Source organism: Camelus ferus, chromosome X, assembly GCF_009834535.1.
Source record: "Camelus ferus isolate YT-003-E chromosome X, BCGSAC_Cfer_1.0, whole genome shotgun sequence".
NCBI lineage: Eukaryota > Metazoa > Chordata > Mammalia > Artiodactyla > Camelidae > Camelus > Camelus ferus.
Window position 1 is genome coordinate 17,965,610 of NC_045732.1, and position 26,231 is coordinate 17,991,840.

At 40.0% G+C, this 26,231-nt stretch overlaps 1 protein-coding gene across 3 annotated transcripts in view; it reads right to left on the bottom strand.

Moving 5' to 3' along the window:
- The window catches only part of PIR (pirin), a 92,395-nt gene that overhangs the window by 5,910 nt on the left and 60,254 nt on the right, over positions 1–26,231 (bottom strand). For 2 of the 3 annotated variants that reach the window (XM_014567260.2, XM_006194199.3), the window contains exons 7-8: positions 18,353–18,397; positions 7,892–7,974 (exon numbers count right to left, since the gene is read on the bottom strand). In XM_014567260.2, the coding sequence (XP_014422746.1) occupies positions 7,892–7,974; positions 18,353–18,397 (128 nt within the window). The remainder of the gene's footprint in view (positions 1–7,891; positions 7,975–18,352; positions 18,398–26,231) is intronic. The other variant, XM_014567261.2, reaches the window with a different exon arrangement.

Genomic DNA, 26,231 nt, shown 5'->3' on the forward strand with positions numbered 1-26,231 from the left:
TGTATATTCTCCATTGTATATTTTTGCCTCCTTTGTTGAAGATTAATTGACTGTAGGCATGTGGGTTTATTTCTGGGCTCTCTATTCTGACACATTGATCCACATGTCTGTTTCTGAGCCAGTATCATACTGTTTTGATTACTGTAGCTCTGTAGTACTGTCTGAAGTCTGGCAGGGCTATGCCTCTAGCTTTGTTCTTTTTCTTCAGTATTGCTTTGGCAATTCTGGGTCTTCTGTGGTTCCATATAAACATGTTTATTTTTGAATGTCCAATTAGAAATGATTTGAAGTTGACATGCTGTTTAAATGAATGATGTTCCCAATTGTAAACATAAATTCCAGAAATATTTTCTGTGCAACACTTGATATGGAAATGCTTATTCTTTAAGATGTTTAGTAGCAATCAGAACTCAAGAATATGTCCAGACCACCAAAATAATAACTCAAATAAAGGAGAATTTAAAAACAGAATTTAAAAGGGAAGATTATTTGTGCAAATCCAAAAGTAAGGTTTTATTACCTTTGACATTTATTACTGTTAATATAAACTCTGCCCTAGAAATGTTACACTAAATGGAACCTTATAAAAATATCCAAGGGACATCTGCTTAGGCAAATTTCTCTCCAAAAGAGTCCTACTGTGTTAAAGTTTCTAAAAGTTTTTGTTTAAAAGATCAGGGTTTTTTTCCCCCTGAAACTGAAAAAAAAAGATTATTAAATTCAGTGCTAGCTAGTGTGGATGCAGGGAAAGATATGGTCTCCTATACGTCATCTGGAAGATTTAAAATTGGTGTGGGAATCCTTCCAGAGAGCACTCTGACAATGGAACTTCAAGTCCCCACTAATGCTGATGTCCTCAGACCCAGTAATGCCAGAGAAAAGTAATGCCCCCCAATCACATTTGTGAGAAATAACAAATAATTGTTTTAAGCCACTAGATTTTGGATGGTTTCTTACTAACAGAACTGAACATCATGTATTTCTCTTGAGATGTCTCTTAGGTTTATCTGACTGAGAATAAAACAATAACTAAAGTCATAATGATTAGGCACTTTAAAAGAAAACCTCCAAACATTAAAAAAAAAAACTTCATCTATATTCTAATAATATAGCCTTTTTCTAAATATGTGATAATATAATATATTATACCATATCCTACTATATATATATATATGTATATATGTATATATACATATATGCTTCTACTAATACAAAGCTCTCTAATTAGAAATCATTATAATGTTACTAGTACCAGAAGATTTATCACGGGATTCAATTAAAATGAAGGATGAATTCCTTAATCTTCCATGCAGTTAGAAATATGTGTATTTTACAGAACTGATACTTATTTCTCCTTCTGCCTCTAACTTAAAAAAATTAAAAGGGAATTTAGGGTCAAATGGTTTCTGTAAGTCTTAATTTACTTCCTACAATCCCAGGGCTGTGCATTTAGTACATCCACCCAGTGGATGCTTTAATCATTTCTTCATGTTTAAAAAATATCTGTTCAACCATTCCCAGACCTGTATTTATTTATACACTACTTTATGTATCCATAACCCAAGGTACTATCAAAATATGCTAATGTGAACTCAGCTAAAAATCAAAGAGTATGCTAAAAAAGCTTCTGCTAATTCAAATGTTAAAATGGAATACTATTCAGCCATAAAAAGGACAACATAATACCATTTGCAGCAACATGGATGTCCCTGGAGAATGTCATTCTAAGTGAAGTAAGCCAGAAAGAGAAAGAAAAATACCATATGAGATCACTCATATGTGGAATCTAAAAAAAGAAAAGAAAAGAAAAAGAAAAAGACAAATGAACATAAATACAAAACAGAAACAGACTCATAGACATAGAATACAAACTTGTGGTTACCAGTGGGGAGTGGGGTGGGAAGGGACAGACTGGGAGTTTGAAATTTGTAGATACTGACAGGTATATATAGAATAGATAAACAAGATTATACTGTATAGCACAGGGAAATATATACAAGATCTTGCGGTAAGTCACAGTGAAAAAGAATGTGACAATGAATATATGTATGTTCATGTATAACTGAAAAATTGTGCTCCACACTGGAAATTGATACAATACTGTAAACTGACTATAACTCAATAAAATAAAATTTTTTAAGAAGTGGATGTCATAAATCCCATTTACTAAAGACCAATGACTTACCCTTAGCACAGACCCTGAGTTCCCACTTACTGTCACATTGTACACAATGTTAACAGTTAGGCTTTGGGTTCTTAGATCTATGAGATTCAAAGCAAGAAGACAGAAAAGCACTACTGTACAAGAAAATGGTCAGCTTAACATCAATGACGGAAATTAAAAGCAAAAGAACTATGAAAAACAGGCTTTTTTTTTGAAGCTTAAAAATTAGTCTAAGACCACTTATGGTAGGAGCAAGCAGGCTCTAAAGACATCATCATACTTTATAGTTCAGGACAGTAATTCATATACATGCAGGTGACCCAAGGTTTCGTATAAGTTAAATTGTGCATAATAATATCTAATAGCCCAATAGCCCAATAGCTCACAGGAAAAGGGAACATTTCTACTTGACATGTTTTTTTCTTTCAATGTCACGTTTAAGTGACTAAAACTTCAACTTAAAAAAATGCAGTTATCAAAAAAACATTTACACCCCTAAGGGCTTTAAAGGGGTGAAATTTTAGTGTGACTCCAATGACATATTAAAGACAGGTATCTTAGAAAAATAGTTCTGATCGTGGGCACTACATCATTTATAATTTAATCTGAAAGAAGCTATCACAAAAAAGTATTTTAAGGTGCCTGTTGTTTTGGAGGGGTGTACACACTTGGGTTTTAGGGTCAGGAGGCAGAGGAGAAAGGGGTGGGGGTCACAACAGGAGGGGAAAGGAAAGGCCAACTCCTCAGAACGTATGTTTCCTAATTCAGAAGATGCATCTTTTGTGAGTGACAAATGTGTCCTACAGTTTACGCAGTTTAGAATAATAATAAAGTGTTAAAAATAAAAGTTTTGCTCCTTTTGATATTACTCAAATCAAACAATGGCTTTCATTTATAATTCAGATGGTAGGATAAAAGGACACTTGTATTTGGTCTGAAATGAAAAATGATTCAACTGCTGGGTGTTGAGTTGTTCAGGAGTTTGGCTTCCCATGTCAGAAATCTGAAGTCTGGTCCAAGCTTCCTTTAAAGACTTTTTCACAAAATTAACCTCTGAGTGGCCCCTTCTCCTCTAACTGAAGCCAGATGTTTTGTGTCTTTTTCTTTTTTCTTAAATGCATCTTTTTTCTTCCCTTAATTAGCCTTCTTTGGTGAAAGCTGATCGTTCTCCTGGATATTCAGTAGAGTGCTATTGTGGCTGGAAGTCCCAACGGTCACTATCTTGAAAAGTCCTCATCTATGGTGACCTTGTATACGATGTCAAATGATGAAAATCAGGCCAAAGCAAAGTGAAGGAAAAACCTGTTTAAGATCATGAGTCCCTGTGCAGACTGAAGTCAACGCTTTGTTGGAGTCTGATGAACAGACTCCTATACAAAGGTAACAGAAGCCCACTTACTGCTTCAAGTAGAGTTGCCTCAACTAAAACTCATGATCCTTCGGGGCTCAGACCATGTCTCTCACTCAGGTGCACCTTCTCAGAGTTCCTAGTTCAGAGTTAGGCCATTTTGGGTTTACTTAATAATTTACTTTTACAAACAGCTCTGCTATTCCATAAATATTATTGCCAAGATACGTATTGAGTTCCACTGATACCAACAATAAATGATTGAAAGCCCAGATGAAGGCCTGAGGATTTATTGAAGATATTGGTAACTCCTACACTATGAGTATGTACGCATAGACTGACTGATTAGAAATATAAAGCTTGAGATGTCTGTCAGTGAGACTCTGAGAATGAATCTAAGATCATGCTTTTGCTTCAGGGACATTTATTATTGTGAAATGTCACCTGAAAATATTACCAGAAAGAGCTTTAACAGGACTTAATTGCATGCAATTGTTCTTACTAGACTTCACTGTTTATACTTCTTGGGCCAACTGAAAGATAAAACAGTGAGATGTTATCAGTTTTTGAGAATTAATGGCTTATTTTGTTGTGAATTTTGATACAAGCAAAAAAGTTGTCTCTAGCTTTAATAGGGTGTTCTGTTTTATTTGTCTTTCAATCTTTATTTTAATCAAATGTTAATCTGTATTAATTTCATGAATTCACCATGGATGATACCAGTTAACGAGTACTGTTACTCTCAAGTATGGTTTTGATGACACCAATGAGAAACTGACTGTCTACCTTGACAGACTACATGTAAATTTGCTAATACAGGAGGCTTAAGACTTTCTCAATAGGACACTAATATAAACATGAGTTTAAAAGTGAGATCAAGCCTTCATATCAAACCCATGTGCTCCTGATCCTGGAGCCCTGGCAACCAGGGCACCAACTGTGGGCCAAAGCAGCACAGGGAGCCTTAACACCTGAAACAGAGGCTGTTCCGGGGTGACTATTACTGTCCAGGCTTAAATGTCCAGAGTAGCCTGGAGTTGATCCCAATCTCTAAGAACTCTGAAAAAGTTAAGGCCATTTGGAAAGTATTGTTGGGGTTTGGGCTTCCTCTAAGAAATCAAAGGTTCTGGCTTAAAGACTCTTCAATCTAGCAGAAATCAAGCTCCCTGCACTTGCTACCCGCCATGGAAGACTTCAGAGTAATGGTCACAAAAGGTAATCCACACTCTGAGTGAAAAAGACAGGGATCCCTGTAGCTTAAAATGTACTGGTCTAAGATGAGTCAAATGCTAAAATGGAGCAGGGAAACCTGGGGAGAGAAAAGATGTAATCTACATTAACTTCTCCTTGCCCTCCTCCTCTCCTGCCTCAGAGGATTGTTCAGCCTAGAGAAAACTGCCCAGACTACGGGTTGACCAGGAAGATCAGCACGATGGGACAGACACAGAATGAGAAGCAGTGACAGTGCAGGAAAAGCAGTGCTGGAAGGGCAGCTGGGGAGTATCTAATAACTCCTCATTCCTGACCACAACTCAGGGCAAATGGGAATAGTGGGAGAACCATGAAGCCACATCTTCCTTCTTTATCTAATCAGGCTAAGTCTAGTTCCAAGTGAAAACAACCCTGGCCTGGAGCCAGAGTGAATCAGAGTCTTTGGGGGCCTTTTAAAAAAAAAGTGAAATATAATCAATTCACAATGTTGTGTTAATTTCTGGTGTACAGCAAGTGATTGAGTTGTACGTGTGTGTGTATATATATATGTATATATATATATTCCTTCTCATATTCTTTTTTATTATAGGTTACTACAAGTTATTGAATATACTTTCCTGTGCTACACAGAAGAAACCTGTTTATCTATTTTATATATAGTAGTTTGTATCTGCTAATCCCGAACTCCCAATTTATTCCTTCCCCACTTCCCCCGCAACCCTGATAACTATAAATTTGTTTTCTTTGTCTGTGAGTCTGCTTCTCTTTTGTAAATAAGTTCACTTGTGTCATATTTTAGATTCCACATATAAGTGATATCATACGATATATTTGTCTTTCTCTGTCTGACTTACTTCACTTAGTATGATAATTTCCAGGTTCATCCATGTTGCTGCCAACGGCATTATTTTATTCTTTTTCATGGCTGAGTAGTACTCCATTGTATATATACACCACATCTTCTTTATCCAGTAGTTTTTGATGGACACTTAGGTTGCTTCCATGTTTTGGCTATTGTAAATAGTGCTGCTGTGAACATTGGGGTGCATGTACCTTTTTGAATTAGAGCTTCCTCCAGATATATGCCCAGTAATGGGATATTGGATCATATGGGAAGTCTACTTTTATTTTTTTAAGGAATCTCCATACTGTTCTCCATAGTGGCTGCACCAAACTACATTCCTTTAGGGCCTTTTTATAGTTGTAGAAACTATATGTCCTAAACTTTAGGGCCTAAGGTATGAATCCTCATTAGGTAACATGTATGTGGCATGACTATCTGTCACATAAGGTGTTTAGATCAGTGAACTTTCTGGCTACCATTATTGGGTACCCGCTATGCACTAGACCCAGGATTAACAAACTTGTCCTTCAAAAGAGCAAGAGAGTAAAGATTTTAGGCTCTAGGGGCCATCTGGTCTCTGTTACAATCTCATACCTTTTGCTTTTCAGCATGGCATGAAAGCATCCACAGACAAACAGAAATGAATGGGTGGGGCTGGGGGGGTCAATAGAATTATATTTATGACAAATTTAAATTTGCCCTATTGGACGTAAATTACTGACCCCTGTACTAGATGTGGGGTAGACTCCTGAGCTACATAATCTCACATATTTTGATGACCCCATGCAATTGGCATCATTATTTCAATTTTGCTGACCAAAAAACTGAATGAAGCTCAGAGAGGGCTTAAGAAACATGTCCAAAGTCACACAGCTAATAAGTGGCAAAGCCAAGATTAACACCTTCACAGTCTTTTTGTTGTAATCTAAGGGGGACTTTCTCCTCTTCATGGATGTAAGTGATATGCACCCATTTAAATGCTACTTTTTAGGAATACTTTTTTTTCATAGAAATCTTTCTAATGTCATGGTGGCTCAGGCTCTGCTTATATACAATCATAATTACAGAAGGGCACAGAACAACCATGCCCCTGGGGCCAAGTAACTGATGGTTTCAGCCAACTCTTCTATCCCTGCTGCCTCCCCCAACTTTCGGGCTCCCCTCATCACTTCTGCTGTTCCACTTCAGCTTTCAAATCCTTATCATTTGCACTGTGTTCTCTGTTATATTATAGGAAGGACTAGGGTTGTCAAGTTAAACCAGATAAGTTACAGACTAATCCGCTGTCAGTAGAGTCTGGCCAACAGGTGTCTTCCATGTCTCTTTCATGCATTGGGTGAAAACAGACAAAATCGCCATTTTTGTAGGTCAGAAGTGGCAGTTTCATGCAGTTCAACCTAGTAACAGAGCGCACAGACCCTGACATATGCATTTCCTCTGGATCACATGAAGTTTTGCTTCTATTTACTTCACTGTTCCTGGGGGAGTTGCAGATGATTAAAGCAGCAGTAGGTAAGCTGCTGGCAAAGTGGGATAACATGTAATTTCTCAAATCCACTGCGTTCTACAATCCCAGGGCTGGAGGGCCAGAAGTCAGTTAGACTGCCTCTCCACCAGCCACCCGCACACTGAAATAGTTTTTAGCCCTGCTTTTCAAAATTCACCTTTGCAGGAGCTTCTACACAATGGTCTCCTCAATTCTCCTTAGTAAAATGTCACAAAGCAGTCAGATTGGCTTAACAGGCTCACAAGACGGTGAGCGAATCATCCAAGGGACTAAAACACACAGGGAAGAAACTCGGCGACCTAGATAAAAAAGCTTGTTGGACTCCTTAAAATACCAGAAACTTGACTTTAAAAGCAGGGGTTCAACACAAAAGGACTATGACAGGTATCATATGCTCTTCTCAGCTTGAAATAGGGTTGGCTTTCCAAGGGCTCCACGTGAGGATGTGTGTAGATTTCTATCTACATCCCCAGAGGGCTGATGCACTTTCACTCATGCGAACGATAAAATCAATCAACTGCATAAATAAAGAAAATTAGAAGACAAGGAAGATGTTTTGCCTTCAGACTCGAATTTCTAGGGGTAAACACCAGAGAACTTTAGATGATTCCTAAAGATGATGAATCAGTATAGATAAAGCCTTAAAATAAACTAACAGAAATAACAGGAGTTAGTGAAAGGGGTGGATAAACTTGCGACATGGTTTCTTTCTCCAAGGAAAAGAGAACATTTTCTAGCTACACAGGAGACTTAAGCATTTTCCTAGAAACCAGTAGAAAGTCCAAGTTAGGAAAATTAAAGATTTTTAATCCTCACCTTGTTCTCCACCTGGACATTATCGCCGTCCCCCAGCACGGCTGTGTGATGAGGCTCTATTTTCTGTTGTGCATCATCAGGTCCTACCAAAAAGACAACTCAATTTAGTCCTCACTGTGGTACATTTCTCATATGATTACAAAATTTAATTAACTACACATCACCATAAAATTAATTTCAATTTCAGAAATAACAGACTTAGGAATCTCCTTAAATCTCTCAGCTGATTATATTTGCAGTTATTAAAGTCAGAAACTGTTTTCCAATGGAGAAGAGAACAGGGAGGTGAAACCTGCATTAGGTCTTCGCTTACACTTTTTATGTCACGCCTAATAGCTTAATTAATGAGCAAAGCCCTTGGCATTCCATGCTAATGAGAGTGTTTCCTTGAGTAAATTATAAACCTCATAAAAAGTAAGCATACTTAGGAAAATTAATAAATTCCATCATTAACTCATTTCAACAAGTATTTACTGGGCACCTACAATTGCCCTGCACTATGAGTGCTATAATGCAAAGTGCAGGTTCCTTGCACACAAATAATGCAAAACGTCATTGAAAGAAACTAAACACATATTGAAAAGACACAGAATAATTCCAGTGGGAAATAGGTAAGCTGGAGGTAAACTATGTACAAGGCCCTGTGCTAACTGCTGGGGGGGGGGGGTTCAGGATGATACGTTTCCATCCCTTCTATATTGAGGCTCACACATGAAATACAAAAAATAACACAAATGAAATTGTCCTTTTTTTTTAAGGTTCTTTCTCACCAGCACAAATTTTTTAAAACTCGTAATTATTTATTTGTTTACTGGGAAGGGGTTAGGTTGTTTTTTTTTCTAACGGAGGTACTGGGGATTGAACCCAGGACTTCCTGTGTGCTAAGTATGCACTCTACCACTGAACTATACACCCCCCCCCACCAAAATTGTGTCTTAAAGGCAACATGAAAGTAATAAATTAAGTTCAATGAGAAAATGGGCTGGAGGAGCTAATTCAGACCTAGGGACCCCAAGAATGTGTTGTGGGGGCATTAAGACCTGTACAGAGCTTAGCAGGATCAGACAGACCTACAAGAGGCAAAGCTGGGATAAAGGGCATTCTACACAAGGCGACAGACTGCGAAGTTGAGGTGCCAGGAATGTGCAGGGCATCCGTGGGTATATGGGGAAACCTCTACCATTGCTGAAACATTCTTCTGGGAGGAATGATGGCACTGCAGACTGGCTTCAGATGAAGGAAAGGCTGTGGTTATCCATCTGAAATGGAGGCCCTCCAAGGAAAGGGTATGTGTGTGTGAACTAGTCAGATCTGTGTCTTGGAGAAAAACCTAAAAGCAGAGCGCAGAATAAATGGGAGAGGGGCCAGACTGAAGTTAGGATGATCTGTTAGGAGTTTATTGTAACAGTCTAAGTGGACATGAATTACAGTCTGAACTGGGAGAGTGGATACTGAAAGATAGGGATGGATTTGAGAGGTGGAACTGAGAAAGAATCTATAGGGTTTACTACTACTCAGTGATAAAAAAAAAAAAAGAATAAAATAATGCCATTTGTGGCAACATGGATGGCCCTGGAGATCATCATTCTAAGTCAAGTAAGTCAGACAGAGAAAGAAAAATACCATATATCACTCATATGTGGAATCAAAAAAAGAAAAAAGAGGACACTAATGAACTCATCTACAAAAGAAACAGACTTGCAGTAAACAATCTTATGGTTACCAGGGAAAGGGGTGGGACGGGATAAATTTGGGAGTTTGAGATTTGCAAATGTTAACTACTACATATAAAAATAAACAAATTTCTTCCGTATAGCACAGGGAACCATATTCAATATCTTGTAATAACCTCTAATGACAAAGAATATGAAAACAAATGTATGTATATATATGCATAACTGGGACATTATGCTGTACACCAGAAATTGACACATTGTAACTGACTCTACTTCTATTAAAAAAAAAAAAAGAATCTATAGGATTTGACAACAATGGGAGAGAGAGGACTTGAACATGATTCTCACTAGGAGCAGAATGATGTAGTGGCTTGAAGATGACAACAGTGCTTCTCCAAGAGGAGGCTAGAGCATGGAGAAGCTAAAGCAGGTTAGGACAGCCACGAGAGGCTGTAGAGGTGGAGAGGCTTGGGCTGGGTCTTAAAGCTCGGTAAAAACCAGACACGTGAATGGACAACAGACAGAAGATTCTAAGCAGCGTGAGATGCTCACAAAAATGTCTAGGGGGACATACCTGCATGACATTCTGGGATGCAAATAAGGGCATTCACCTGACACTACAGAGCTAAAGCTGAATAACTAATATGGAAGTGCTTATGTCAATGAGAACAACAGCTTGAGGAATTATCATAAAAACAGAAACACTGTAGATTTTGTGAATATTGACCAGAGTCTAAACATAGCAATATTTTCAAGAGAAAACCTCCTTTTGACTTCCACTTTGGAGATAACCTATACGAAGAACAGGGCTCATCCTGATGCCTGCAAATGTGAAACTGGATTCTCATAGAGCACTTCTTCACCTGGAGTCAGTGTGTTCTCATGGGGTCCATGGATAAAATTCAGAGCAATCACAGACTTATGTGGGAGGCAAATGACATCTTTTGGAGGGGGCAGGTAATTAGGTTTATTTATTAATGTTGTTTTTAACACACTGATTGTCATATCATCCAAATCTGGGTGACAGTTGTGTTTCCTCAGGGGCACCGTTACCCAGATACGGATGATGTAATCCTTTGTCCAATTATGCAGAATTTATTCTGTGCAGAACAATCACATTCCAAGAAGAAATAAAACTGTAAAGAGGCTGAAAATTGAAAATAAGAAAAGAAATGATTTTTTAAAACAATTCCAACTACATTGGAAAAATAAACAGAGTAAAGATAAGCACATATACTGTTAGTGCACCACACTGTGGTCAAGTGTGAATTCGGGCCCCACAGGAAACACACCCAATCTACAGTGGGTGATCAACCTGTTAATGGAGGTACTGGGGATTGAACCCAAGACCGCGTGCAGGCTAAGTATGCGCTCTACCACTGAGCTATAACCTCCCCAAATGACATCTTTACTTTCACTAACACCTAACTGAAATGTGACCTTTCCTTCAGCCATAAATATAGCCAAAAAACCACAGCAGTATTCGCTAGAACAATGATCCAGTCTCCAGTAGAAATTACAGATAGTTTCATACCACACTAGCATTGTAGATAGCTCAAAATAAGTTTATGTTCATCACTACATAAACTTACAACTTCAAGCAGACCTGCTTCTGGATCATGTTATTTCAAATGTCATCAGAGACGCACACATATAACTATATCATAAACTTCTCCTTTTAACATTTTAATGACTTCATTGAATTGAAAAAATATTGTCCACAGGTGGGGCCTTGACAGATGTCAAAAGGGTTCACAAAAACGTTTAACGACTTCTGTCTCAGAGGCAGTAGTGTGCTGGTTAGAGTTTACCAACTGGCTTTCAGGGACCAGGGGAAGAACCAACCTGATTTGCTGTGGGTGCCAATTTCTGAGGCGTAAACGCTCCCACTGTGGCCGATTTCAAGCCACCACTCTGAGGTCAGGGAAGAGGTGCACCATCGGCCAACAAGAGCCAGCCCTGGCATACGATTAGAGGCTTCGAGTCCACCAAGGATTTAGGTTAACACATGTCATGGCAGGGAATGACGGAACTCCACTGATTTTCCACTCCTGCAAGGATGTGCCAATAAAAGAGGTTTCAGAGTCTAAGAATAATCTCACTTAGAGTTGAGTAATATTTTTAACTGTGATACGAAGTGGTATTTTATTAAGTGTGCTTTACTTAATTCCCTGGGAGCAAGGAACCATGTCTTTATCGTCAACTAGTTCATATGTAACTCCCATTACCCACACGGTCTTCTCCTGGCCCTTTGTTTTATCATGTAGGAGGTTTCAGGATACATAGACCAAAACAGTTTACAAAGCCCCTTCCTAGGTTTTAATGGAGTGAGCTGGCAAGAGACAGCTCTCAAAAATCATGCTGGCCTGGGATTTCTCTGCACCTCCTATCAGGGTAGTTTGCTTGAATGCACATTTATCGGTCTGTGAGGAAATCTGAATTTAGAAACAAAGAGTTCATGTTTTCCTAAGAGCTCTCATTCTAATTTTATATGGAATGCAATTTCTGTCCATCCTACTTGCTGATCTAGGGGACGAATCACAGTGTTCATTCTGAAGAGGCCCTTTGAAATACTCCACTGCAAGGTAGACCTATTTTTATAAACACTGGAAAGTCAGGTTTTCAGATTAATCATTCTAAGTGTACCTTTAGCTTCTGTATTCTTTTATGAAATGTTTAGAATGGGATCCCAGAAAGCAAAGATTGATTCTATCTTCATGTCATTTCTATGCTGTTTCATCTACTGGGTTATCTCCTGAACCTAAAATAAGTCTCAAAGAAAATATATTTTACTGTTTGTGACTACTTTCAATTATAAATAGAGCCAAATCAGATAATAAATAGTTTCCATTGAGAAGCTTCGCCAAGAATGTTAGATCTAATAGTGCAGTTAAGAAAAATTTAACTGAAAACAATTGAATTGCAAATATTTTTGTCTGCCTTAACGGTCACAGAAGGGCAAAATACTTGAAAACATATTTTAAAGTTAGTGCCGTATCTTCGGTGTCTGGTTAATCGCTGGACAACTTTTCCCCATATGTCAGATTTCCTTTTTCTTTTTCTTCTCCTTATAAGAACTGTTGTCCCATTTCCTCCATCCCATACCTTCTGGAACTTCTACCAGAGATTTTGATATCATCAATTTTGTATGTACAGGTGAAACCTTCTTAATGGATGCAATCTGGATCATTAATTGAAAAAGACAAACTGCATCAAACATTTTACTTTAAAGCATAAATGTGCATCCATTTGCCAATTTTTAGAAATTACACTCAAAGTGAGTCTGCTGCTTGGACTGGAGCGCTGTCTTTCTTTATAAGGCATACTCATAATGCACCACTAAAATCCTTCTAGATCTTTTACTATCATCTCTGCCATACTAATTCAGAGTCTTCTTTAGCAATTCACTTATACAAAGCATTGGACTTTAGCTGTTCTAGAAACACAAACTCTCTTTTCATGCTTATTCTATTCATTTATATATTATGTAATTACATCGCATCACTGCAATCACTGGTACAACTGGCATAAACAGATTTGAGAACAATCACATTTGCCTTTAAGTCCACTTCAAGGCAGGGAAGGTACAGCTCAGTGGTAAAGCACATGCTTAGGATGCATGAGGTCCTGGGTTCAATCCCAAGTACCTCCATTAAATAAACAAACAAACAAACAAACAAACAAACAAACCTAATTACCTCTTCCCCCACACCCAAAAAAGAGCAAAAAAAAAAAAAAAAAAGTCCACTTCAGCTTGGCTAGGGGGAGTAGCAGTGGGCAGGCAGGCCAGGGGAGCTGATCATCCTGGGTGTTCAGGCTCCTTACTCAAGGTATCCTGTGTGGTTTGAAGTGCACTGGTTAGTCCAATTCATTTTGAGTAAGTGGAAGTCAATGCCAAGGGCTTCTAATGTGTTTCCCACCTTTACTGAGATCTAGGGGCTGTGTCAAACTTTTTAATAACCTCCAGAACCTGAACCAAAGGGCAGACCACAGACTGAACATGAATAATTACTTATTTAAGTAAGTTGGAATCATTTTACTATAAACCAATTAACTGTCATTTCAAAAAACCACACATATTTTTAAATTTCTAAATATATTTTCTAAGCCCCAACAGTATACTCGATACTGGTTCTTCTAGGGGACTGGCATCCAAGCTGATAAACTGTCTTAAGCTTCAGGGATACAGAATATAAGCTCCTCTACCCTGTTAATCTCTCTGTTACTGTCTGTCATTTTCATCTCAGCTGCAGGGAAGGGGTTCAGTTCTAGTATCCTTGGGATAAATTGGTTTTCTGACCATGTTGTTTTAATCCTCTTTTCCAATCATATACTGCACAAGATTTCAGCTGAGGGCTGGTCAAAGGACTCGCTGCCTCAATAAAAGACTTGTCAAAGCTCTCTCTCCTGAACAATTTTTAAAGCTACTATTCCAGTCAGCTTAGAAAGCTTGAAAAAAAAAATCAAAAATTAAGATGATCTTGGAAAAGCATAAAGCATCTCAAATAAACACTCTTCTAAATAAGAAAGTGCTAATTCTACCTGTCTTATTTTAGTTCTGTTAATTTCTTCTCTTCTTCAGGGTGTCAGTCAGCAATTTTATGGCTTCATTTATTCACCATGAACTTTAAAATGTCTCATTTAGACAACTAGTTAATGTCCAGCATTTTCTAAATTCAAAACTCCACCTGTCCTCAAACTAAGTCTACTGATGTCCATCTTTTAAGCATTTCCTGCATCAATTAATTTTTTAACAGTCCTACTAAATCTCCTTTTATAGACTCTCCCCTGACTACTTTCTCAAGCCAAATTGCAGTCTATTTGTTCCAGCCCAATACATTAAGTACATATATTAATAACATCTACTTCAACAGAATGGAGTACATGACATTTTGGAAAAGACAATGACTTGCTTATCAGTTCCTGCCATCTGTGGTGGCCTGGTGCCATCCTGGTTTGTAAACAAGATAAAATTGAACCAATATAGTCAGAAAGCATTTTCTGGATTCTCTCAATAGATTTTATAGGTCAGTACACATTCAACAGCTAGTCCTGCTTTGCTGTTTCTTTTTCTCTGGTGACTTGTTCTTGCCCTTCTGTTTTCCTCATTAACATCTCCATTAGGGGGTGGAGAGGAGGAAGGGAACAAGATAAAATTCAAATGAGGTCATCTGGCCAGTCACCCATTGGCTAAAGCAGATTCCCAAGAGGCCAGCTTTGCAAGCTAGATTCTCTCCATGGGCCGTTTTAACCTGGACAGATGCAAGTTCGCTCCAGCGCTACAGACTGTGGCCCCATTTCCTGCCAGATGTTTTGCACTTGTGGCTCGTGGTCACGAGAGGTGACCAGGCCAGTGAGGAGAGATGACTCAGGAAAATCCTGCCTCACCTCAAGAAAAACAAGTGGATGTGAGCTTTTTGCTTCTTCAATTCTTGCACTGAAGATCCATCAGGAAACAAGGCAGTAACTACTGATTCAACCAGGTTTTGAAGATTATTTGTTAATCTTTCTTCCCTCATCTTGTACAATGTCATTTAAATTGAAGGGGTTCAGAATGAGCCTCCCCAAAATGTGCCACTTTGGCATGTGGATTGTTTTGAGCTGAAGACAATCAAGGCTCTAAAGACTCAAGAAGAGCTTCTAACCACTTCTTTAACTGACTAAAAGAGTTTAGACAGGGGGTCTGACTCAGAGAGACAGCTACTACCTGAGATAACCTTTATCTGAAAGCCCTATCTGTATGGCAGGGCAAACATCTAATTACCAAACATCTGCTCTTCTTATCGGCTTATGACTCACCCTCCTCCCCTTGAAGCCACAAGCTCCTATCCCATTCCTTAGCTCAGAATGATAGATAAGCCTCAACTGCCCAACTTGCCCTTGGGTCTCATATTTTTATGGGGCTCCTCTATGTATGTAATTAAGTTTGTTTTTCTCCTGTTAATCTGTCTTAAGTCGATTTAATTCATAGACCAGCCAAAAAGAACCTAGAACAGTAGAGGAAAGATTTTTTCCCTTCACTATAAAAGCAAAATTAAATGTGAGCTTTTGTAGAGCCCACAAGCTAAGAAAGATTGTTCCATTTTTAAATGGTTAAAAAAATCAAGAGTAGTATTTCATGACATATGAAAAACTTATGAAATTCACATTTCAGTGGCCACAGGTAAAGTTTTATCGTAACAACTACCCCAATCAATAACGTATTACCTATGACTGCTTCTGTGCTACAAAAGCAGGAATGAGTCATTCTGACTGAAACTGTATGACCCACAATGATGGAAATATTTGCCCCCTGCCCTTAACGGAGAATTTCCTACCCCTACCCTTTCTCACTCTACACAACATTTCTGGTCTCCTTACCACCTCAGAATCCATGTGCTTTTCTTTACGACTTGCCATTTGTGTAGATTATTTTATTTCTCTTGAAATCTTAAAGTCAGCGGTGCTACCTCCATAAAATTGGCTTTTACTCTCCATCTGTAGAAAGTACTATGTGACAACCAAGATTTTCAAAAGATCATAAAAACAAATGCTTCATCACTTGCAGGTGGTTAATATAGTTTAATGTATGTGCCCACCATGAAATAAAATTCATATTTTATGGTAGGACAAGAAAAATTTAAACAAATTCTCCTCTGCCCTTTGGCCCCCTCGCCCCTGCTGGGCACTGTGTATCTTTATTACACATCGACCAAATTCCCCCATCAGCAGGAACACCTGCTCAAAGATGAACAGCAACATTCTCCCAGCATCAACAAGACAACTCCTGAAAAGATCACATTCCTTCTTGATCTTGTAAGGGGTCAAATGACCCATCAGGGTGACGCTTACATGTGGATTCTGTAAACTGTCAATAAGTCATTTGATGTACAGCCCTCTGTCTCAAAAAATTTACAGAACTGTGCCTTGATTTATAACTGATGGAACAGTTCTCAGATCTTTCTGAGATGCTCTTCCCACGTTATAATCCTCAAATTTGGCTCTAATAAAATTTCTCATATCTTTCTTAGATCATCTGATTAATTTTTTGTCGACACCATGGACTTGTGATACTCCTACTAAAATTTTTCATACTTTCTCAAATGCTAAAATAAATGAATTGTGCTTCTGAACCATAACTGAAATGCTATTCAGTGGAAGAGAACCTAAGCCCAATTCTACTGCACAAAGTCAAAATACAAGAGTTTGTGTTACTATGATTTTTCAGAAAATTAATTTCGGGGGATTGAACTCCCCTTTTGGAGAATATAAAGAATGGTTTAAGCGGCTCTAGGTCTGGCCTTCAGGCCCCGAGCAGCTACTATCAGTGAGCCAGCTGTCTGGGGCTGGGAGCGTGCTGCCCAACACCACAGCCGTGTTAGGGCAGCAAGTTCACTGCTGAGGCGGCTGCCCTGCAGGTCGAGATGGAGAACCTTCGACCATGAGGGTCTCAGAAATGGGACTGCTGGCCTGCACCTTGGAGGTGCTCCACCACCCCCACCCCATTCACACCCCCCATCACTGTTCATGAGGGAAGGGGAGAAGAGAGGCTGGTTCTCTGACTTTAGATTTTCCCAAAAGCACAGTCTCAGTTGCATATTTGAATCCTAGTAGTTTCTCTGGGAGGCAATCCCAGGGAACAGCAGTCCAGGAACTGGGAAAGTCAGACAGGAAAGGGACAGCAGACAATGAACGGTGTGTTACCAAGTCCATGGTCACATGGGCAGCTTGAACATAATCCCTCTGGGAAACTCTAGGAACAATTCTCACCGACAGGCCTGAGAGTTATTCCACCGAGGGGGCAAGGCAGCTTCCAGGTTATGCTATTCCCCAGCACTGTCATCCTGCCCTGCTTGGGGCAGAGTAGCCTTCCCAGAATTCAGAGAAAGCCTCAGGCCAAGAGACACAGATACTACTGGCAGTTGGAAATTGGGCAGTGGGCCTAGAAGAGTGAAGGCCCCATGGGTGTGGGCAGGGGGCACCAACAGCATCGGCGACAGAGAGGCTTTTCCCAGCACCCAGGCTGCTTCTAGGAGACTGGGGGGAGGGTGGCAGCAGACATGGGCAGGAGCCAGCCTGCTCTACAAGCTCCGCTCTCCTACCAGCCTGGCTCTTCTACTACTGGGTTGGCTAAAGGACTTAGCCTGGAAAAGACAAGTTAGATGGTGTGGTCCCTGTGTCGGCATCGTACAAAGGACATGGGGTGGGGTGTGGGGAGTGGAATTGATGAGCCCTTGGTTCTGCTCTCAGGTCTACCAATGCGTAATTCGGGCAACTGAGATAACTTTCTCTAGACTTTACTTTCTTCATCGATAAAATGAGAGTTGACTGGGTCTCAAACATCCCTTCTAGACTAGACTCAAGAAGTGACACATATATAACCTTTAGAATAAAAGAAAACCAACTTTGAGATTTCTCAGAGGAACCTGGGACTCCAAATTCACCTCCTTCCACCTTCCGGGAGATAGAGTCCCGCTCCCCTTGGAGCCCGTCAGAACTCCATCCCTTTTTCAGTAGGGAGGCGGCCAACATCTTATCTTAGCAAAATGTCGCCCACATAATCGTGCCTGGACCTTACGTCTGCACACAGGCCACAGCAAAATGGCCGCTCTCACGATTAGTGGTTATTTCTCCCTCACTGAACGTGCTGGGAGCTGAGAGGTATACCAGCACGCAGAGAGGGCTGGTGCTGGAAAGGAGGAGGCATAGTATTCAATTACATGAAAGGTTTCATCTTACCGTTCTATCCTGACAGTAATTTAAATTATATTGCAATTGAACCCAAAGCAATAGACTCATCACTTACCAATATACACATCTCCAGAAATGGTATAAATGAAGCTTGTCCATCCTGAAAAAGGACCAGCAATGTTAAAAGCAACATCCATAATGCCAAAAGAAACAAAGAGGTAACAATATATTTAACAAGTATCTTTCTATATGAAATAAAATATACAAGCTTATGTAACAGATATAAAAGATACATTTGGAGATGAAATCATTTACAGAGATACAGATTTAAAAATTTAAGTTCTGTAAGCTGCTTAAAATACACACTCACACTCCCATGTGTGCACACGCGTGTGCCCACACACACACACAACTCTGAACCTAAATGACTTGGGCCCAAATGTGTAAGAGCCACCCAGGTTGACAGTGTATGATTTACTGGCCGTGTAGCTATACACCAATAGCTGTACTAACAAACAAGATGTTCCTTCCAGGTCGAACATCGTGCTAATAACTACAACCTACCAGTCTGGCTTATCTTCAGTTCCTTGTGCCTCCAAGCAGTTTTAAGTGTGAAAAGAATGCGAGAAATATGTTTTTCTTTACTTAGCTGCCATTTACTTTCTAGAGAATTCATTCCTTTCTATCTGTCCTAAAATAGAGCATCAGTTCCAGGGATGTGGGGAGACATAATCTTTGTGGTACAAATGGGCGTCAGATGACCTGTGCCCTCCCTGGACTTGTCCACACAATTTTTCAAGTGAATAAACTGTTCCACAAAGAGGTACAAAGCATTCCCTAGATTCCCACTGTGACCCATGGCCCAAGAGCTCAGAAGCACAGATGACCTGCTATCTGCCCTCTCAGCACCAGCACTGGATTTCCACGGATATGCATGTATTGTCCCTGTGGCCCCGAAGAAATGCTGCGGTGCCACTGAGGGACATGCATGCAGGAGTGGCCAGCTCAAAACAGAACCAAGACATCACTCTGTGGGCCTTTGGTGGAAAAGAAGATCTGGGAAGGGAATGCAGGGCCGAGTTCATGGTGCAAGGGCAGGTCCCAGAGTAGAGTCTGTGTAGCGTCAACGCAGTGACAGAGTAAACAAAACCAAGGCAGGCGTGGAAGAATCACAGAGGACCAAGTACACTCTAGGGATGTGCTTGTGCTGGCTGGTGGGTTGAAATGCACAAGACAGGCACACGAGGTAACTGATCAAACTTAACATAAACTGAGTCTGGTTCGGAAAATCCAAAGGACGTCAAAACAAAGACAGACACTCAGGCGTGTGCCAGAGAACATTTTTTCACCCACCTATTTCACAGTTTTTCCTCCCTGAGATCTTACTAGGATGAGTTTAAATCCTCTTGGGGTGAGTCTCTGGGCTCAGAGCACACTAGCACTTTTGCTCCCTTAATGACCCACTGGCGTAGTCTTCCGAGCTCAGCCAACTATCATTTAGGGAATGGCAACCACTCCGTGCATGTGCTGTGGGTGGAGACACAAAGATGAAGGCACAGCCAGGGGTGTTGACGTGGTGCAATTTGGGGAGGAAGGTTTGTGGAAGATGCTGAAACCACATGTTAACAATTCACAGCCCGTAAAGACTCTTAGCAATTTGGTATTTGTGCTTTCGGCTAGTACAAACTCAATGTTTTATTTTGGAGACCTCTCCAAGTCAAAACACAGAGAAATAACTCATCCTTAGAAAAGACTGCCAAGCATTCCATTGCAAGCCCGTGTGGTAACTGACACAACCCATCTTCCCTTTATGGTTGATAGGTATTAAGAAATTAATGGTTTCCAAGTTTGACAGAATCTCAAAGCTCTCAATTGCTCAACTGCGTTTTTGTTTGGAATTGTTTTGATTGTTCTAATCTCACTTCTCCTCCACCATCTTTGCTTCATTCCTCCTCACCCTCCAAACAGAAAACTAGTCCACACATAATTGCCTCGGTCTGTTTTCTTTCTCTTTTTATCTTTTATCCAGAAGGACCAAACATTTGCTTAAAGGAATGGCCAAGTCAACATATGAAGTGCCTTCACCTATTTTTATTCCATGCAGAAGTCTTCTGTTAGGATACAGAGTTCACCTTCACCACTAATAGCACAGCTCATGTTACTGGTTAGAAAGCATGGAGTGTGAGACGGAATGAAATAGGAACAGAGGGCAATTTCCTTTTTCTTCCTTCTTTTTTAAATTGAAGTATACTCAGTTACAATGTGCCAATTTCTGCTGTACAGCATAATGTCTCAGTCATACAGATACATACATATACTTGTTTTTTCATGTTTTTTTTATTATAGATTTTCCCCTTCTTTTTAACATGTCATCTGCACTTGCTTCTATTAAGCCTTCTTTAATTTCCACTAAGCATGGTTTCTTAAAAGCCAGAGCAAAACAAGAGCCAAATCGTGTAAATGCTTACTCTGTGTTTAAGTGCCACCACATTTTTATTAGAATTCCTTCTCTGCTAAGAGCAGGATTGTATCAGCAAAGAGTTCTCTTGTGAGACTTGCAGGCCCTTCTCATCTTTCTTTTTTCCCCTCCTCTCCTCCCACTTTTCGGTCCTGCACCAGGAATGGATACCATCCTTGCATTTGTATTGCTCTGCCAGAGGTCACAGGTCCTGAGAATGTGCTCTCCAAACCACTGGCTCTCCACAGCTGGGAAGCTCTTCGGGCACTGACAAAGCACAGGAGTTGGGATAAAGGTCACATTTTACCTCTGGCCCTGTAGGACGGCTTAATCAGCAACACATTTAAGTCAGACCTCCCTCAGGCCCACAGAAGATGTGCACAACTTTCCTTTTCAACCCGTAAATCATTTCCTGTGGTGTGTGCTCTCGTTTTCAGGGAGGTTCCAGATTCTTGCAAATGTCCCCAGTGAGAGCTTTTCTTGGCCTATTTTCCTTGCCTTAACTCAGCTCGTCTTCTTCCTTCCTCAGTCCTAAGTTCATTATTTCAGTGAACTTTCCAAAGGCTCCTTATACATAGATGTGCAGAGAAAACAGAAAAACATGGCTTGGTGACATGCCAAATACACGACTAAGGTCAGCTCTGGGGAGGGAAAGGGAGCAGGGAACAGGGCTAAGGAGAGAAGGAACCTCTCCCCAAACTCTGGGTCACCCTGGATGCTATACCCTAAAGCAGCGCTGGTTTCTGGGAGCCTCCCCCCCAGATGTGTCTGCGTTCAGCTTGGGCCCCATGGACCGGTGACAGAAAGCAGACCCACTGGGTCCTCCCGCCACTCCTCATTCCACCATATTGTTTGTTAATTTTGTGAAATGGAATTCACATTTTATGGCAAGACAAGGAAAATTTAAACAAACATTTTTCTCTGCCCTCTGGCCCCCACTGTGCATGGTTATCTGTATCACGCATCGACAAACCTTCTCCATCAGCAGAAATACCTGTTCAACCTTCAGGAGCCATATTCTCCTAACATCAGTAAGACAACTCCTTAAAGATAACATTCCTTCTTTATCTCATAAGGGGTCACATGGCGCTTGGATCTGGACTGTGTAAACTGTCAATAATATGCCATTTGACATACAGCCTTCTGTGCCTTGACTTCTCATGGGCAGAACAGTTCCTAGAGCTTTCTGAGATGCTATTCCCAGGTTATAATCCTCAAATTTGGCTCAAATAAAATTTCAACTTCTTTCATAGACTGATTGCTGATTAATTTTTGTTGACAACCTTTACTATGAAATAATTTCAGACATACAGAAAAGTAACAAAAATAGTACAGAGAATTTCCATATACCAATCACCCATATTCTCCAAAAGCTAACTTGTTATCACATATGCTTTATCATGCTCTCTAGAAATCTACATCACTCTTTTATTTCTGAAATATTTGAGACTAAACTTGGAGACATGGTACCCCTTTACCCTGAAATAATCTTCAGCATGTGTTTCCTAAAAAAAACAAGGCTATTTTCCAACATCACCCTAGTGCACTTATAAAAATTATGAAATTGGTACAATATCAGTGAAAAAATATGACCATTAATACAATATTATTAGCTATGTTCAGAAGATACTCCAATTTAGCCAATTGTCTCAGTAATGTGTTTTAGGGCAAAAGGAAAGAAACATTTCTAGGCCAGGATCAAATGGGGTTCACATGCTGCATTTAGGTGTCACGTCTAATCTCCTTTCATCTGAAACACTTCCTCAGTCTTTTCCTCTCATTAAAAGTACAGACTGGTTATTTTGTAGAATGTCCCTCAGTTTGGGTTTGTCTGATGCTTTGTTATCATTAGACCCAACTCTTTGTTAATCCATTTCCCTTTCAACTTTAGAGATGTGTTTTTATTTATTTTCAGTACTCTATTATTTTTTAATTCAGATGAGCACAAAGGATGAAATAATGAACAAAATATGTTGGCATATTTATTCTATATCTTTCTTTTACAGATAAAATCATATAGGTGAGAGAAACAGCCTCTCATTAGTTGCCTCCCATCAATTTTCTACACCCAGGGAATGGGACCTTGTTGCAGAAGAAGTGGGTACGAGAGAATGGATGGTCACATTTTAGGTCTTGGGTGAGTCCCTGGGACAGGCTGCCAAGCGAGAGTCCTTGGCTTCATGCAGGAAAGAATTTAAGAGGAAGCCACAGCAGAATGAAAGCAGATTTATTCAGGGAGACACACATGTCATAGACAGAATGTGGGCTATCTCAGAGGGTAAGAAAAGCCCCGGGGTATAGGGTTGTTAGTTTTTATGGGTCGGGTAATTTCATAGCTAATGAGTGCAAGGATTACTCCAACTACTTTAGGGAACAGGCAGGGATTTCCAGGAGTTGGGCCACCGCCCACTTTTTGACCATTTATGGTCAGCCTGGGAACTGTCAAGGCACTGTTGGGTGTGTCATTTAGCAGCTAATGTATGACAATGAGCACACAATGGGGCTCCAGGTCCAATGGAATTGAAATCTTCCATCATCTTGGGCCTAGTTGGTTCTAATTAGTTTTTGTCATATCCTGTTTTCCTCTACAGCTGGATCATTCTTTTAACAGTTGTGCCCTGCCCACTTCTTTCCTATCTCATTCCAGAAGTCCCACTTAAGACCCTTCAATGGCTCCCTGCTCTCCCAGGACAAGCCCAAAGCCCTGACCCTCACAGACAGACTCCTCTCAGTCTAGTCCTACACTTCTCCTCCAGCATTACCCTCCACTCTGCTTGTCTCACCTCCTTAGTGCAGTCTAACCGAACAAACCTCTCCAGGGAAAGGAGGAGGGACAGGGCACCAAAACCTTAGAGGGGCCTTGTGGTGCCACGGACAACAAACCAACTAAGTAACTATGAAACAGCCATAAAAACGAACACACCGGATCAGAGGCAGAAAATGCAGGTTCAAAAATCAGCAAATGAATCTTAGGGAGATTCAGGACCAGACTTTTCAACCTCTTTGAGCCTGTTTCCTGGTTTGTAAGATAAGGAAATAATACGTACATCACAGGGTGGTTGTGATGATCAGATGCACTGCATCTATTTGTATATACTTCTAGATATGTACATATACGTACGTATATATGTATGTGCGTTATGTTTTTCACCTTATCTACATGAGGCCCACAGGTAGCAGGCTTTTAACAAACGTCAGTTCCCTTTCCTGCCCCTTCCTTCTTTTTCCACTTCCCTTCGATTTTTCACAGGGCAGGAGGTTTCAACGGCTGCTATTAACACTTGTGATGAGATGTGACCCAGGCCAGAGGGGTTATCACCACAGAGATGACCCCATGCTCCCCAGAGCAACCCCTTCCACTCCAAGTGAAAAGGTCTCTTCCGGGACTGCACTAAACATTGAGCAAAACTCAGCAGGGTCACTGCTTCCCAAAATGCAGAGAATAGAGCCTTAAAAAGATCACTAAAGATCCACTAATTTGTCTGGACCTTAGTGGTTAAGACCCATAGTGAAGTCAGACTGTACAGGTTAGCCTCTCAGCCCCCACACTCACTGGCTAGTTCACTTTGAATAAGTTGCTTAACCTCTTTGTACCTCAGCATCCTCATCTGAAAAATGGGACACTCACAGTCTTTACCTCATGGACTTGTGAGGACTGCAGATGTTAATAAAGGAGAGTTCTTACAGCAGCTTCAGGCAAACAGGAGGTACTTAATAACTGCTAGTTATGATTATTACTATTAAAAGATGATTCAGGGAACTATAAGCTTCCAAAAATGTTCATGATATTCCCCATAATGGATTTGTGCCACATTTTTTCTTCTCTTTCAAAACCACATTTTTAAAAGACAAAACTGAACCTCACATGAAAATCAATTCCAGGTATAGATATATCAATTTAAAAGGCAAAAAAAATCAAAGCATCTATAATAGAGAGAACATTTTCATAATCTTGGGTTAGGGAAAGATTATTAAAGAAGCCACAGAGAGCACTAACCATTAAGGAACAGATTAATATATTTAAGGAGTTTTTTATTCATTAAAATATAGAAAAATATAATAGTATAGAAGAGTGAAAAACAAGGTTCAAGGGAGAAGATATCTGCAATAAGAATAACTGACAATGACTAGTACTCAGAATATATAAAGAGCTCCTACAAATCAATATGAAAAAGAGACAACTCACCCAAAGGAAAATGATATGAAACTTCTCATTGAATAATTTTATATTTTGGGCTCTGGTTCATGTACATCACTGCTCTGAAGACATAGTAATTAATATCCATAATAGTTATGAGTATATTCAAAGTATGAGGGGAACTGTGATTGAATACTCTCATGGACTACTGGTAAGCAGAGAGTTCTGCAAAAAGGACCCATGAATTAAATCATGTATATTGTGTAGTAAACAAAATAAGCCTTCCCTCTATCTATGAAAACACCTGAAAATCTAAAGTTCCACATGAATCATTCATGATTAGGGCATTCTCCTTTAAAAAGGAGACAATGACTAAGCAAAGACATGTAGGGAGGAATTCTGAGAACTCACCATCTATTTCTCCAGGCTCATTCAAATTTTTTAAAAAATTACAAGCATGAGGAAAAATCACAACTTCATTTTTGAGTCGTTGCCCACTTGGAAAAATGTGTGGCAATTTGAAGCAAGATAAGAAGCTTGGTGAGTTGACTGAAAGACACCCTCGGCCTCCTGGTATTCCTGCCGTGTAATCCTCTCTGTCTGAGTATGGGCTGCACCTGGAGATGCGCTTCTAAGCAGCAGAACAAGGCAAAAGTGATGGATAGGGCTTCTGAGATTAGGGTTTGTAAAGACTCTGGCTTCCATCATGTTCTGCTTCTTTTGCTCTTTTACATGCCAGCTCTGATGAAGCCAGCAGATGTCTTGTGAGATGCCCTATGGAGAGGCCCACGTGGCAAGGGACTGACTGTGGACTGCATCCACCTACCCTCAACAAACTGAATGCTGCCAATGGCTATGTGGGTGTGAGTTTGGAAGTGCATCCCTCCCAGTTGAGCCCTGGGATAGCTGCAGCCCAGGCTGACAAGTTGATTACAGTCTTACAGGAGTCTCTGAGCCAGAGGACACAGCTAAACTGCGAGACACTGTGATACAAGAGAGGTTGTCCTAAGCCACTAAGCTGTGGGGTAACTTGTTATGCAGCAGTACAGATAACTAATACAATAAGATTTATTTAAATATACCCTAATGTGATCGAATGAGTAGCTATTAAATGCATGACATTAAAATCTACTTTTTAAAAAGTGTCTTGAAGCATTTATTTCTTTCCCCACCCCTGGCTTTATTGAGATATAATTGATGTGGCTCCTTTCTGTTTTTTCCCATATAAGGTAAACACAGAAGCAGATACACTGAAAATATTTAACAGGATATATTAGTTTCCTATGGCTGCTGTAACAAATTACCACACCCTCGGTGGCTTAAAACAACCAAAGTTTATTATTGTATAGTTCTAGAGATCAGAAGTCTGAAAATGTGTCTCAGGTCTAAAACCAAGCT